Source organism: Mauremys mutica, chromosome 2 (assembly GCF_020497125.1).
Source record: "Mauremys mutica isolate MM-2020 ecotype Southern chromosome 2, ASM2049712v1, whole genome shotgun sequence".
NCBI lineage: Eukaryota > Metazoa > Chordata > Testudines > Geoemydidae > Mauremys > Mauremys mutica.
The window spans coordinates 276,308,162-276,321,564 of NC_059073.1; the positions used below are offsets into that span (position 1 = coordinate 276,308,162).

The 13,403-nt window shown below is 41.4% G+C and overlaps 1 protein-coding gene across 1 annotated transcript in view; it reads right to left on the reverse strand.

Moving 5' to 3' along the window:
* UBE3C (ubiquitin protein ligase E3C) overlaps nt 1-11,899 on the reverse strand; it is a 177,909-nt gene extending 166,010 nt beyond the window's left edge. The window contains exon 1 of the mRNA XM_045006074.1: nt 11,679-11,899. Within this exon, the coding sequence (XP_044862009.1) occupies nt 11,679-11,744 (66 nt within the window). The 5' untranslated portion in view covers nt 11,745-11,899. The remainder of the gene's footprint in view (nt 1-11,678) is intronic.
* Between the last annotated feature and the right edge of the window lie 1,504 nt (nt 11,900-13,403).

Genomic DNA, 13,403 nt, shown 5'->3' on the forward strand with positions numbered 1-13,403 from the left:
AAGTGCTGCCGCGGGAGCGCTCCCGCAGCAGCACTTTGGAGTTTCGAGTGTAGCCAAGCCCCCAGTCTTTTGCCTTAATCACAAAATCATTAGGCTTCCTCCATCCCCACAAAACATGGTGAGAGAAGCAAGATGTCAACAAATGGTCTCAACATATTGTCTGCAAGAAGGATATTTTGACATCCTTATATAAAAAAATCCCCCCCACCCCAGTATAGCTATATCTATACTGGTTCAGAAGGAATTAACTATCTGAACCTATGATGTGCAGAGCACTCAACTCACATGGCAGACAATGGGAGTTGAAAGCTGTGGTTCCCCATTCTCAGCCAATGGGAGCTGCGGGCAATGGCGCCTGCAGGCAAGGGCAGCACACAGAGCCCTCTGCACCCTCCCTCCCCCAAGAGCCGCAGGAACATGGTGCTGGCCACTTCCGGGAGCAGCGCGGGGCCAGGGCAGGCAGGGAGCCTGCCTTAGCCTCACTGCGCCACAGGGCTGGCAATCCCACAGGCCAGATTGAAAGCCCTGACAGGCTGGATCCAGCCCGTGGGAAATAGTTTGCCCTCCCCTGCTCTAGACTCAAAGCCAGAAACAACCATCAGGATTATCTGGTCTGACTTCCTGCACATCGCAGGCCACAAAACCTCACCCACCCAATCCTGTAATAGGCCCATAACCTCTGGATGAGTTACAGAAGTCCTCAAATCCTGATTTTAAAACTTCAAGTTAGAGAGATTCCACCATTTACTCTAGTTCAAACCAGCAAGTGACCCAGGCCCCACACTGCAGAGGAAGGCAAAAAACCCTCAGGGTCTCTGCCAATCTGACCACCTATTCCTCTAAAGACAGTATTTTAATTTCCAAAGACACCATTACAGTCATTGGTCTCCAAAAGAGAACTGTTTCCGCATATTATTCCACACAATAAAAAAAGATAATAAAAAGATCTTAGATTTAAAAAAAAAAAAAAACCACCATTCAAGTGGAAAGGAGGCCTCTCACACTGGCACGGTAAAAGTTTCTGACTACATCATGTTAAAAAAACTGAAATTAATAATATGCCATGAATTAAGTATATAAAAGGGTAATTTTGATAGCAAGTATGAATTAACTGATAACTTGAGTGTTCAGGATATACCCTTACAGATTACCTCTTTTCTAGCAATTGATATCCAGTGGACTACTAGCTTTGGCACTTGATGAAACATCCTTAGTATCAAACTCCTGCACAGAAACACAATCCCATGGACACCACCTACCTGCTTCATCTGTTTCACTCTGCAGACAGAACCAATAAAAAACGGTCCTGCTCTGAAACATGTACACATGTAATTTCGCACATTTCAGGGCTGGAGGGAAAAACAGGAGAGAAACAGAAAAAGGAAGACATACCTGGCTAAAGATGAATGTGAGTGGGTGAGGGATAAACAGAGGGAGATGGGAAAGAGACAGCCACAGTACATGAAAAATGGGTTGAAAAGAGATACATGGACAGGAAAAAATGGCAAGAGGGAGTGGAGGCCCAAAACCATATTCTCCGTATAGTCTGCTTCCCCCCACTCCTTCCTTTGTGGCCCTTTCAGTTTCAGTAAACTAATGATTAGTGGACTGCCATGTTAATAGTCCATTTCCTCACACTTGAGTGAACACTTGTCTAAACTAATATACTTATAAAAATAAAATTAATGCTCTTGATCCAATATTGTATAAATACTTAAAGTTACAGTATTCAAATACCCTTTAATTTTGTGAGTACTGTATAAACTAGATATCATGGACGAACTAAGTTTCAGAGAACAAATAGAACAATTAGATGTGTACAGCCTGGCTAACCAATGACCAAAGGGGAAGGGAGACAAATATCCATTTATTTGAGTTTTAAACATCAATATAATGGAGTTATAACTACGATTAAAGGGTACATTTATAATGAAAATCAGAAAAACCTTTCTGACAGTGGGATCTACTTAGCTGTGAAATAACCCCCCAAGGCAAGTGGTAGAAGACTCATCACTTAAGACATTTTAAAAAATTTGACTCCATAAAGAAGCAGTAAACAAAGACCTGTTAGAATTGGAGTAGCTGACTTAACATGTATGCTCTATGACTAACAATTTTTGGGGAAAATCTCAGTAATTATTTGTATTCAAGTGCATCTTTATCTATCTAGTTATATTTCTTTGCCTTTGCATTTAGAATTAGCACACCGGAGGAAGGACAGAGTAGAGGAAGTTTCACTAGCAGTTACAAAATCTATCACAGTAGACAACAGAATCAGTCAGTCAGAAACTAATAACTGTGGATTTCTGCAATCTCATTACTGGTGCTGAGTCATATTTAGCTTCTTTCATCTAAGGTGTCAACTAGTTTGCTGACAGCTATTAGATGATGTTTTTAACTCCCTCCTCTGGCATACAGCAGTGTCCTGAGGTACTGGCACATTGGACAGTCACCTAGGTTTTAACACTGCAGTGGGCTCCAAAATCATCTCCCTCTCATGCTACCTCCCTGCTTTTCTGCCTCATTGCTGCTGTTTCTGAGCATCTATCAGATGCGGCTGCTGCCACCTCACTCCCTTGCTGGACAGCCAGCCAGCCACTTCTTAAGTGCAGTATGTACTTCTCATGTTTGCTCAGCTCCACATTTGGAGGGCACAGATGCAGGAGGCGTGTAGCTGCAGTTCCTGCCTTGGTCCCTGAGATCTAAATCAAAGAGTCTTTAGGCTGGGTACAGCCCAAGCAGGAAGACAAGAATAGGTGCAGATGCAGTAGAGGAGAGCGGAGGCATAAACCTGGGGAGAGAAGAATGTAAGGAAGCCAGAAAAAGAGGCAGGCAACCGTAAAGATCTCTGTGACTTATGAATAAAAGAAACGCTTGAACCCTTCACCATTATCAAATATGCAGGTCAAATATGTGCAGTTTAAATCTCCATCATTGCAACTATTGAGTGAAAAACAAAATCAGGAAAACAGAATTCCTGTCCTCTCCTGCATGTCACCAATTTGCACTGCTATCTTTAGAGGGATTGTTCTTACATATTATTTATCATACACTGCATATCATTACTGAGGGAAGTTGTGCAGAGACACGGATTTTCCACTGCACCCTAAAAAAGATAAGTGGAGAGACAGGCCAGCTGGCAGTTCTTCTTCACACTTAAGACATGGACTGTGTCTGTGTGTTTCACACAGCAGGGAGCACAATGTCAGAACTTAATAAATAATAATCTCTGTTCCACCCATTCTTTCTTCCAATGGAAAGTCAGAGGTGAGGCCACTCTCCCCTGCAGCAAAGGTTGCCAGTAGCCATTTTTGCAGGCTCCCCAGATGCAGTATACTGAGCCTGTGAAAGTATTGTTTCAGAAGCCCTTTATGACCACACAAGCGGCCGTTGTACCAGTCAAGAAAAATCAAAAACCTGATATGATGCAGTCCTAGAGGCAGGTAAGTACAGCATGAAAGAGTATCACATTTGAAGTGAAAGCAGACAGTAGCTTCAGACATCTGGAATCCTGTACATTTCACTATCAAGCACAGGAAGCAGATAAACGGAGCAGAGCTAAGCAGAAGAAAGGTAGACAAAGCACAAGGACAAAGACAGAAGCAAGACGACAAAAAAACAGATATGCAAAGATAAAATGGAACAGACAAAACAGAAGAGCAGATGAAGACAATGACAGGCAAGAAATCTGAAGGAGAGAGGAGAGAAACAGAGAAGTGAAGGAAGCAGGCAGAGGACACAGAGCATATTATAAAAAGAAAGGCTCATGGCAAGAAAATCAGTGATTACACCGGAAGAGACACTTTTTTAAAGCAACATTTAGAATACCAGGGGATAACAGTTTGTAGCTTCTGTAGGCCATACTTACTACACACAACCACAACTCCCTCAAAACTCTGTCTGCCACTCTCTCTAACCCATCTATTTCAAAAACTCCCTTCAACTCCCTCCAGTCTCTCCTGGGACAAGAGTTCTGTGTGCCCCTATTCCTCCCCAAGCCCAGGGCTCTGTCTGCCCCCCAATCATACTTTCACCCATACTAGAAGTTCTGTATGCCCCTATCCCTCCCTTCCTATACCAGGGTCCCCCAATCTCCCACCTGCCAGCAATTCTGTGCATGCCCTAATTCCCCACACATCCTCCTGTCATTATTCTTCTTTCTGTCTGGGACACAAGACATTCAGGGTGTTGACATGTTAAACTCCATTGGGAGGATAAGCCAAGATGAAATGGGGGAGGTTGTTATGCTGGGAAGCATTACTGGTGCCATCAACCAGTTGTTTGATCTATAGACAGTTGCAGGGGTGCCTAAAGATGTGGCTGTGCTATTCAGATGGCAGGGGCTCCATCTGTCCTCCATTTTTTCTCTTTGTTTCAATTTTTCCTAAAATCAATAAGGTTCTGTCCAGTGGTGCTGAGAACATTCCCTAAAATTTTGGAATTGATTAGACGTGGCGTTCAAAAGTTACTGCATTAATACAGCCACGGAGTTGAGTGTAAAGCCTTCGCAAGGTTCACCAATTACATTTTAAACCTTAGAAATGGCAAGCTGATAATTAAAACAAACTGGCTGCACTGCACTGCAAGGGAAAGCTTGCAGTTTCATTGGTGTATTAAGTAAGATACCAGGGTGGATAAAAATCAATGATTTTTTAAAACAAAACTTTAAAAAAAATCATATTTTTTAATTTAAATTGTATTTTTTTAGAAAATGCTTTTTGAGAAAAAAACTTATCTAAAGATAGTTTTAATTATGATACATTATAGCTCAAAGATATCTCATCATGGACTAGGGATTATAAATTCTAATTCTATAGTATGAGACTATATATTCATGTAATGTTTAAGAAAAGTTTTGTAATTGAGTTCCAATAGTTCATTGATTAGGGACCCAATCTTATGGGGTTCCAGGGGCTTCTGTATAGATTACTTAGGTTAATCTCTCTATCTACCCAATGGGACTAAGTGCTCAGTCTAGAAGTTACCATCAGAAGTGCTTAGTTTTGTAGTTCTCAAACTGTGAATTTGTGTCTCCAGAGATAACGTTTGTTAACAGCAAAAATGTTTTCAAATAAATAATATATAGAATTGAGAGATAACAGACCTCAATCCTATTGTCCCTCTGCAAATTTGTGTACACAGAGTCAATCCCTTACCTCGCTCTAAAAGTGCAAAGTTTCAAAAAGTTCAATGAATAGAAGATTGGTCGGGGATGGATAGATCTGGACAAGGAGAAGTAGTCTGGAGATAAATGTGAGAAGGGAGAGACAGGCAGTAGAAACAAAAGTGAAACTGTTTGAGCAGCATATTCCAGAATGCACTTTTATGTAGAAATCCACGATTACATCGAGTCTTCCTGACTAGTGATTTAAATCATGATTTATATCAATTTGATTAAATCAAATCCACCGTGTAAGATACCAATTGAAGATATGTTTTAGAAAACAGAAGAAGTTATTGAGTGACCACTAGAAAAACCAATACATAATAAACAAGAAAACTCAAAATTAGCAACGTTTCCTTCTCCTCATTTTGCTCCTCTGTAATGTAAAAAATGATTTCACCGATCCTAAGACTTGACTTTATGGGTTCATGGATCTAAAAAGGTCAAAGAGATGGGGATGAGATCCTGGTCCTACTGAAGTCAGTGGGAGTTTTGTCATTGACTTCAGTGAGGCCAGGATTTTACCCTAGGATATTAGCACTATTACCAGTTCTTAAGAGAGTAATACGTATTTCCCAGTTGCTTACAAACTTAAACTCAGACCTCAATCCTTCATTTATGAAGTAACTTTCCTACAAGTTCATCCACCCATACAACTTTGATGTCATGTAAAGCTCCACTGACTTCACTGAGACTCTACAAGGACATGATGATTGATCCACATGGACTTGTTTACCAATCTGAACTTAAGTCTGTAAACTCTTTGGGGCTGGGACTGTCTTTACTATATGTCTGTAAAGCAACAGGGCCCTGACCTGACTGGAGCCTCAGGCTCTACTGTATTATAAATAAACAACAGGTGATAATTTTTAGCAGCATGTTATTTGATTTATTATATCAAAACTGGAAATATGTATGTTTTCCACAGCCTGATAACTAAGTGTCCTGTCCAATTTTTCTGAAATTTACAGAAAAAAAGTTCACCTTTAAGATTAGAAATTTCAGCCCAAATTTTGAAGAAGTACCAAAGGATTAATAATAACAGGTTAGAATGGAATATCTTCTGCAACCTTAACTATCACTTCATAATTTGTAGCTTCAATTTAAAGATGAGGAAAATTCCCTATGAAGTAGAAGGAAGAAACCCCTCAGAAAATATATGTATTTATAAATTGTTTCGAAGGTTTCCCTGGTGAGATAAGAATACTTGAACAGCATTACCTCTGAACTCCAAATCTATGCAGTGGAAACAGTGTAGTCTACTGCAAAACTTAGGCCTCGGTACTTCAGAAGTATTGGTATGGGCAAAACCTTATACACCTCTATACTGCTATAACGCGACCCGATATAACACGGGATCGCATATAGCGCGGTAGCAGCAGGGCTCTGGTGGCGCTTTAAAGGGTCCGGGGCTCCGGCTGCTGCGGGGAGCCCAGGGCCCTTTAAATCACCACTGGAGCCCTGCCGCTGCTACCCCAGGGCTGTGGCAGTGGGGCTGGTGCAGTGCTTTAGGGTCCGGGGCTCCGGCTGCTGCGGGGAGCCCCGAGCCCTTTAAATCACCACTCGAGCCCTGCTGCCCCTACCCCGGGGCTGTGGCAGCAAGGCTCCACCAGCGATTTAAAGGGCCTGGGGCTCCCCGCAGTGGCTGGAGCACCGCCGGAGCCCTGCCACCCCTACCCCAATATAATAGGGTTTCAGCTATAACGCGGTAGGGATTTTTGGCTCCCCATGACTGCGTTATAGCGGGGTAGAGGTATACCAGTTTGGAGTCTGGACGCCACCCCTCTGCATAAGGGTCTGCCAATGCTGTATCGTTTGCAGATACAATAAAGCAGTATAATTCTTTCCCAGGGTACCAACACCCAAAACACAAATTTTAATCACATAATCTAAAGCCCTAGGAGCCAGTCATTTAATAGTGATCTGGTGTGCAGTTATAAATGCAATATAAAATATTTTGTTTCTTGTAAAATGCATTTCTAAGAAAAAATTAGATATAATGAAACCTTAAATAAAATAAGGTTAAGACTTCCTTTTTGAAAGAAAGGATGAAAAGTTTTCAATCAATATGCAGTTGTGTCACACATCACTTTTTTTTCATTCAAACAGATCCCACAATTCTATAAATCTTACAGATGTATATAATTGTAAATCCAGATCCCACAATAAAATCTATACCAGCAGAGCCCTGTGCCTGTTCAGATCTCATTGCAGTACTGGAGCCCTAAATCCTACTGTTTAGCTCACTAATTTCTGTTTATTTCCTAGTGAGTCATTCCACGTGCAGACTATATTATGCAAGCTAAGTTCTTACCTCCTATTAAAAAAATACAAGAAACTTCATTCTTAAAGTGATGTTGTCAATGGAAGTCATACCAATATTATGTGAACAAATTTCTTAGTTCATTATTAAAAGCCTCAAATTATTCAAATGGAAAGAATTTTAAAAGTCCAATTTACTTGAGAAGTTAACAAAGCTTAAATAGTGTCATTTCTCCTAGCATCAATTTAATAAATAAATAAAATATCAATGAAGTCCGTTTCACTTTCAGTTTTGTGGTACTGAAATATCTGAGTTACAAACACTGCCGGGGAATATTTATTTTAAAACAGGTGTTGGATTTGGTTGTTTTTTAAATATGATACTATTTAATGGGCTTAAAGTTTTATAAAAGTTTGTTTTACAAATTCTACATTTTGAGATAAGCTTGTATTGACAGTATCCCTTTTAACAGTTTGTCCTGCCAAGTATTACAAAATGTCATTACCCTGCAAAGAGCTCTCATGGGCAGATCCCTACTCCCATGCAAAGTTCCTTGCCTTCAATGGGATTCCATACTGGGACAGGGATCTGCCAACATGGATGCAGTTGCAGATTTAGGACCTAAGTTTCTGTTGAGGGTAAAAGTTGACCAACCTTGACAACTGGCCAGTACTGTAGGTCTGACCGTAATTAATCCAAAGTATTTAAAGCAGTTTTTAGCTGAAATCAAGGACAGCCTAAAGATTTTTGCAGCAGGTCAGCAAAGTGATTCTTTGGCCCATCACTTCCGAAACCAACTCTTCCTCCCCCAAATCAGAGGTTCTGTAGCTGCAAGCTTTTTAGACCTCAAAAACAAGCTCTGGAGTAGGTGGAGAAGGTAGTCCACAAGTAACTCAAAATGTTATGGGGATTTTTCTTCAACTCTCAACCCTGACAATCAGTTTTCAGTTTGAAGACTATCTTTCAAATGAAGAGGCCTAGAAACTTATTGTAATAGTTAAATGAAAACTGAAACTAACAGTGATATTCAAAGGGTCTCAAAAGCCAGGGTACCCGTGTGCTTTGTAGGAAGACAAAAAATGAAAATAAACCAACTGGTCATCTAATTCTAAATAAATTCTGTATGGATAATAGCTGATCCTGCAAACAAATACACAACTAGTATGACTAGCCCTATTGAAGTCAATGGGTCTAAGCATGAAAGTAAACACTACTAGTGGTGTGTTTGCAGGCTCTTTGATAGAAGATATCATGCATGCACAGATTTATTTACTATGAAACATTTTAAAAATTACAAAAAATATTACAATTGAAATCTTCAAAGGAACTCGCTCAGGTACTATAACATTGCTAGAAAAAAAATTGTTCCTAATCAAGAGGTTTAACGAAACCTAAAACAAAAATTAAAGATTTTTTTGGTCCGTTAAAAGACTTTAAAAATTACATTCCAGATTATATTGATGCACATGAACCAAAAAGTAAAATTATCTAGAGCAAAACTGAACTAGTCTATTTTTAGTAACCAAGCCAACTCTACACAACCATAGTGATAAATTATATTACATTCAGCTTCTTGGATCAAGAAAGCTGTTAGTAACCCCAGTAAATAAATCTTTTTAAATATGGTTTTTAACTCAGTATCCCTTTAAGAAAGACCTGCCATTGTATGACAGTGTGGGCCTATTATCAGAAAGAATCAGCTTTAAGGCCCAAATACCGTGTCCTTTCCAAAGAAATTGACCCATTAAAATGTCCCTTAGGCCTAGTCTACACGTAAAAGTTGCACCAGTATAGATATTAGTTAGGGAGTGAAATTTTTTTTTAAATTGACATAGCTATGCCAATATAATGCCTAGTGTGGGACACATTTACTCCAGTATAACTACATTTATGCCAGTATAGTTTATGAACCCACACTAAAAGTGTTTTGCCAGTTTAGCTATACCAGTATAATCATACCAGCAAAACATTCCTAGAGCAGACAAGGCCTTAATTTCAGAAGCAGACAGTCTATATACATACTTAAACAGTACCATTTACTTGAACCCTAATCCTGCAATTGTATCAATGTAGGCAGTACCATGCACCCATACAGAGCTTGGCTGGACTTCAATGGAGCTCTGCACTGGTGCCAGGATTTGCCTAGGTGGATTCTTTCACAGAATTAGAGGTTTGAACTGTATCTTTTTTTTTTTTAAAGGTACAAACAACTTGGGGAAGGGAGAGTTTATGCCAAAGAACAGTTCAAACTTTCAGAAAAGGTTAACACAAGAAACAGGTTTTGGATTTTGTAACCCATTAGTATGGGGAAATTCCCCACAAAAGTCTATCATGTGGTATCAGCAAAAATAGTGAGATGCACAATTCCTGAACTCTATGCAAATATTTGCCACACCCATATATCTACTATAGCATGTCCTGTTATCCAGAAATTGTGATAATCTGTATTTTTCATGTGACATGACAAATAAAGTTCAATTATTACCTTCACCAAATGCTGTAAGTACTTTCTTCAAAACACATATCTATCGTAGAGCTTCCTGCGGTGTCCATATTAATACTGAAAACCGTGACTAACTTTACTCAAGTAAGTAGTCCCACTGATAACAAACACTAAATAGATCTAGGTGGGCAGATGCATGCATCAGGGCAGAGTTACTGAAGTAAACGGAGCCCACTCATCTAGATCAAATTGCAGAAGTAAGTTGTATGGAACAAAGTTGTATACTCAATTTCGGCTTTCACATTTCCTTACTTTTGAACATTTACCCTTGCAACTTTACCTTTATAAGAATTTAACCTTTGTGTGTGCTAATTCAGAATATATTAGTAAACTGTATTCCATATTAAAGAATATTATTCCATATTATAAAATATTATTCTCACCGTGATTGGGAATCCAATTGCAATTTGCATAAACTAGAGAAATTAATAATAGTATCAGAAGATATTATGATACTTTTTTCCCTTTCTGGAAGAGGAAACATATTCTGTAAGTGATACTATTAGCAATCATAACTTGATGCCAAAGGATGTAAAATACCTAAAATACATTCCTGAAGAGCAGGGCATGCTCTGCCAATTGCCACTTTTAACTATTAAGATTTATTCTACTTTTGGCATACAAAAATGTAATGCCATGTATGTGCTCTAATGACCATAAATGGCTTTTAGTCATCAGAAGTGTCAGAGGAAGATAGTTCCTCCATAATTCAGATGAATAGTTACACACACTTAATACAGTTCTGATGTACGTTTTCTTTATGAAAATATGTAGCAGATAATACTGTGATAGCAAAGTTCACTGTGAATTTAATATCGGGTAACACAATTTTCTCTTATTAGCCCAGACTTCTCAGTTTACTACCTAACCTAGAAAGTCCCAGAACAACAACAAACATGATTATAATGCACAGCCCCAAATCTATATTTTCATTTATTCATTTCATATATGTTAAAACAAATACACTACATCATAGCTCAAACAGCTCCCCCCATGATAGTGATCATGACAAGCAGAACCAGAATCTAACTGATGAACCAAAGGGAGGAACACCTTTTCAATCAGACTGCTTCAAAAACTTTGTTTTGGAATTTGTTTGCTCTTTAGATCTGAGAGTCCCCTGTGGCTCACAAAAATTAAATTATTTATACCCCTTCCCAATCAGCAAGCCCTAACCAAACCTTTTCACTTCCTACTCACTCTGCACATGACACATTGATTTCAGTTTGCTGTTTGAATGCAAACTCAGCGAGGAATGGCTAAAATTGTGCCCTGACAACCCTGAGCCATTTGGGATGGAGGCCCCATGAATTTGCGATTTTAAATTCTCCAAGTATATCCCTCCCCCAATTCCAGTGACGCATGATTTTTGTTGTGTGTTTCAAAGAAGACTTTAAAAGAAACGACAGAGGTTCCTAACTATCTCCCTTCACTCAAAGAGCCCCAGAAACTAACTGCTCCAAGCATGGTCCCCACAACAAATCAGATCACTTGGAGGGGGGAGTTAAGGGGAGTAATTTCTCTCACACACTTTTGAATGTACCTGGAGCTTTGAGGGGCGCGGGGCCTGATTTAAAACACAAACAAATCAAAACAAGGGAGCAAACACATCATCCAGGGGAGTGGAGAGCTATTTCTTCCTCTGCCCCTAAGAAACCTTAGTCACACCTGCTCCCATTTGTAAGGCCCAGCAGGCTAGGAAAATCAGAGACGAGCAATCATTCAGACAGCCCCAGCGCGTTTCTTACCTTCCTACTCGCTCCTCCAAGAGACACCTTGGGCCTGGTTTTGAAATCCCCTTCAAAGCTGAACATGTTTACAGCTTATCCCATCTAGAGCGGCGTCCCTGCTGCCTCCCAGGCTGACGCTGCACTGGGGCAATGACCGGGGCTGGGGAAGGGGCAGCCGCTGCCCGTCCAAGGGAGGCACAAACCCAGCCACCCCCGTGCCACCTTCGCTGCCTCCCTCCCACTGCTGCCGCCGCCGGGCTGCCCCCACGCAGGAGGCGCTGCTCTCCCTCCCGCACGCCCCCCCAAGCCCCCTCCTCTCGGACCACCAGCTGCTGCTCCGTGCGGGGAAGGGGGGCTGGCTGGGCTGCTTCACTTGCACTAGGGATCAGCCGGCTCCGGAGAGAAAATGGCCGCCGACCAGCTCCCTCTGCGCGCTCCCGCCGGCCAGCCAGTCGGCGCGCGGCCCCGCCGCAGCCGCCAGGAACGCGCGCTGCCTGCCTCCCGCGCGCGCCCGGCCTCCAGTTGGAACTCGTCAGTGTCAGAGCCTGGCCAGGGCGCGCGGGACGGGCGGGGGTTCGGCTCCGCGCTGCCCCTCGCCAGTGGCGCAGCCCGTCTGCGGGCCGTTCTCACAGCCCGGGCACAGGCATGGCCGAGGGTGGGGCTGTGCCGTGGCCCGTGGGTCCTGACCAACTAGGAGCCTGGGCCGGCTCCTCCCTGCCTCAGTCAGGGGCAGGGCCCTCCGTGCCCTCAGATCCATCCACGCAGAGCCCGGCAGGCCCTGGCCCCGACTGGCCACCGAACCCACCGTATTTTTCCAGCCCTCCAGGGCCTGAATCAGAACCCCTGTTATCCGCACACATGGCACCTCATCCAGCACCCCAGTGTCACCGTACCCAGACCCCCCCCTTCGCTAACCCTGAATGTCAGGTTAGCCAAACCCTTCTTATCTGAACCTAAATGTCTCATCCAAGCGCCCCTGATCTGAACCCCTGTTATCCACGTTCCAGTTCCCCCAAAATGCAGTGGTTTTGCCCAAACGTAGAATGTGTCTAGGAAAAATATTTTTATCCAAAACTCCCACTAACTGAGGGATTTAGATGCTTTCCCCTTGACAGATAAATGTGAATTATCTGTATATAACTGAAGTCTACCCCAAACCAGAACACTGAATCCAGACCCCTCTGAACTGTAGTGGGGAAGTTCAGCTCCAGATCCAAACTTAACTCTGATCTGTCACCATAACAGGCCAAAGCACAGATTTGGTTCTCGTTGTGGATCTAAACTTTGCATAGTTACATTGTCTAATTCTTAGGGCTGTCAATTAATCACAGTTAACTCATGCGATTAACTCAAAAAAATTAATCGCAGTTTTAATTGCACTGTTAAAGAAGAGACTACCAATTGAAATTTATTAAATATTGGGGATGTTTTTCTACATTTTCATATATATCTTGTATTCTGTGTTGTAATTGAAATCAAAGTGTATATTTTGATTATCATTTTTACAGTGCAAATATTTTTAAACAGAAGAAATAATATTTTTTCAATTCACCTCATACAAGTACTGTAGTGCAATCTCTTTGTCCTAAAAGTGCAACTTACAAATGTAAAAAAAAATTTTGTTACATAACTGCACTCAAAAACAAAACAATGTAAAACTTCGGAGGCTACAAGTCCACTCAGTCCTACTTCTTGTTCAGCCAATTGCAAAGACAAACAAGTTTGTTTACATTTTCAGGAGAC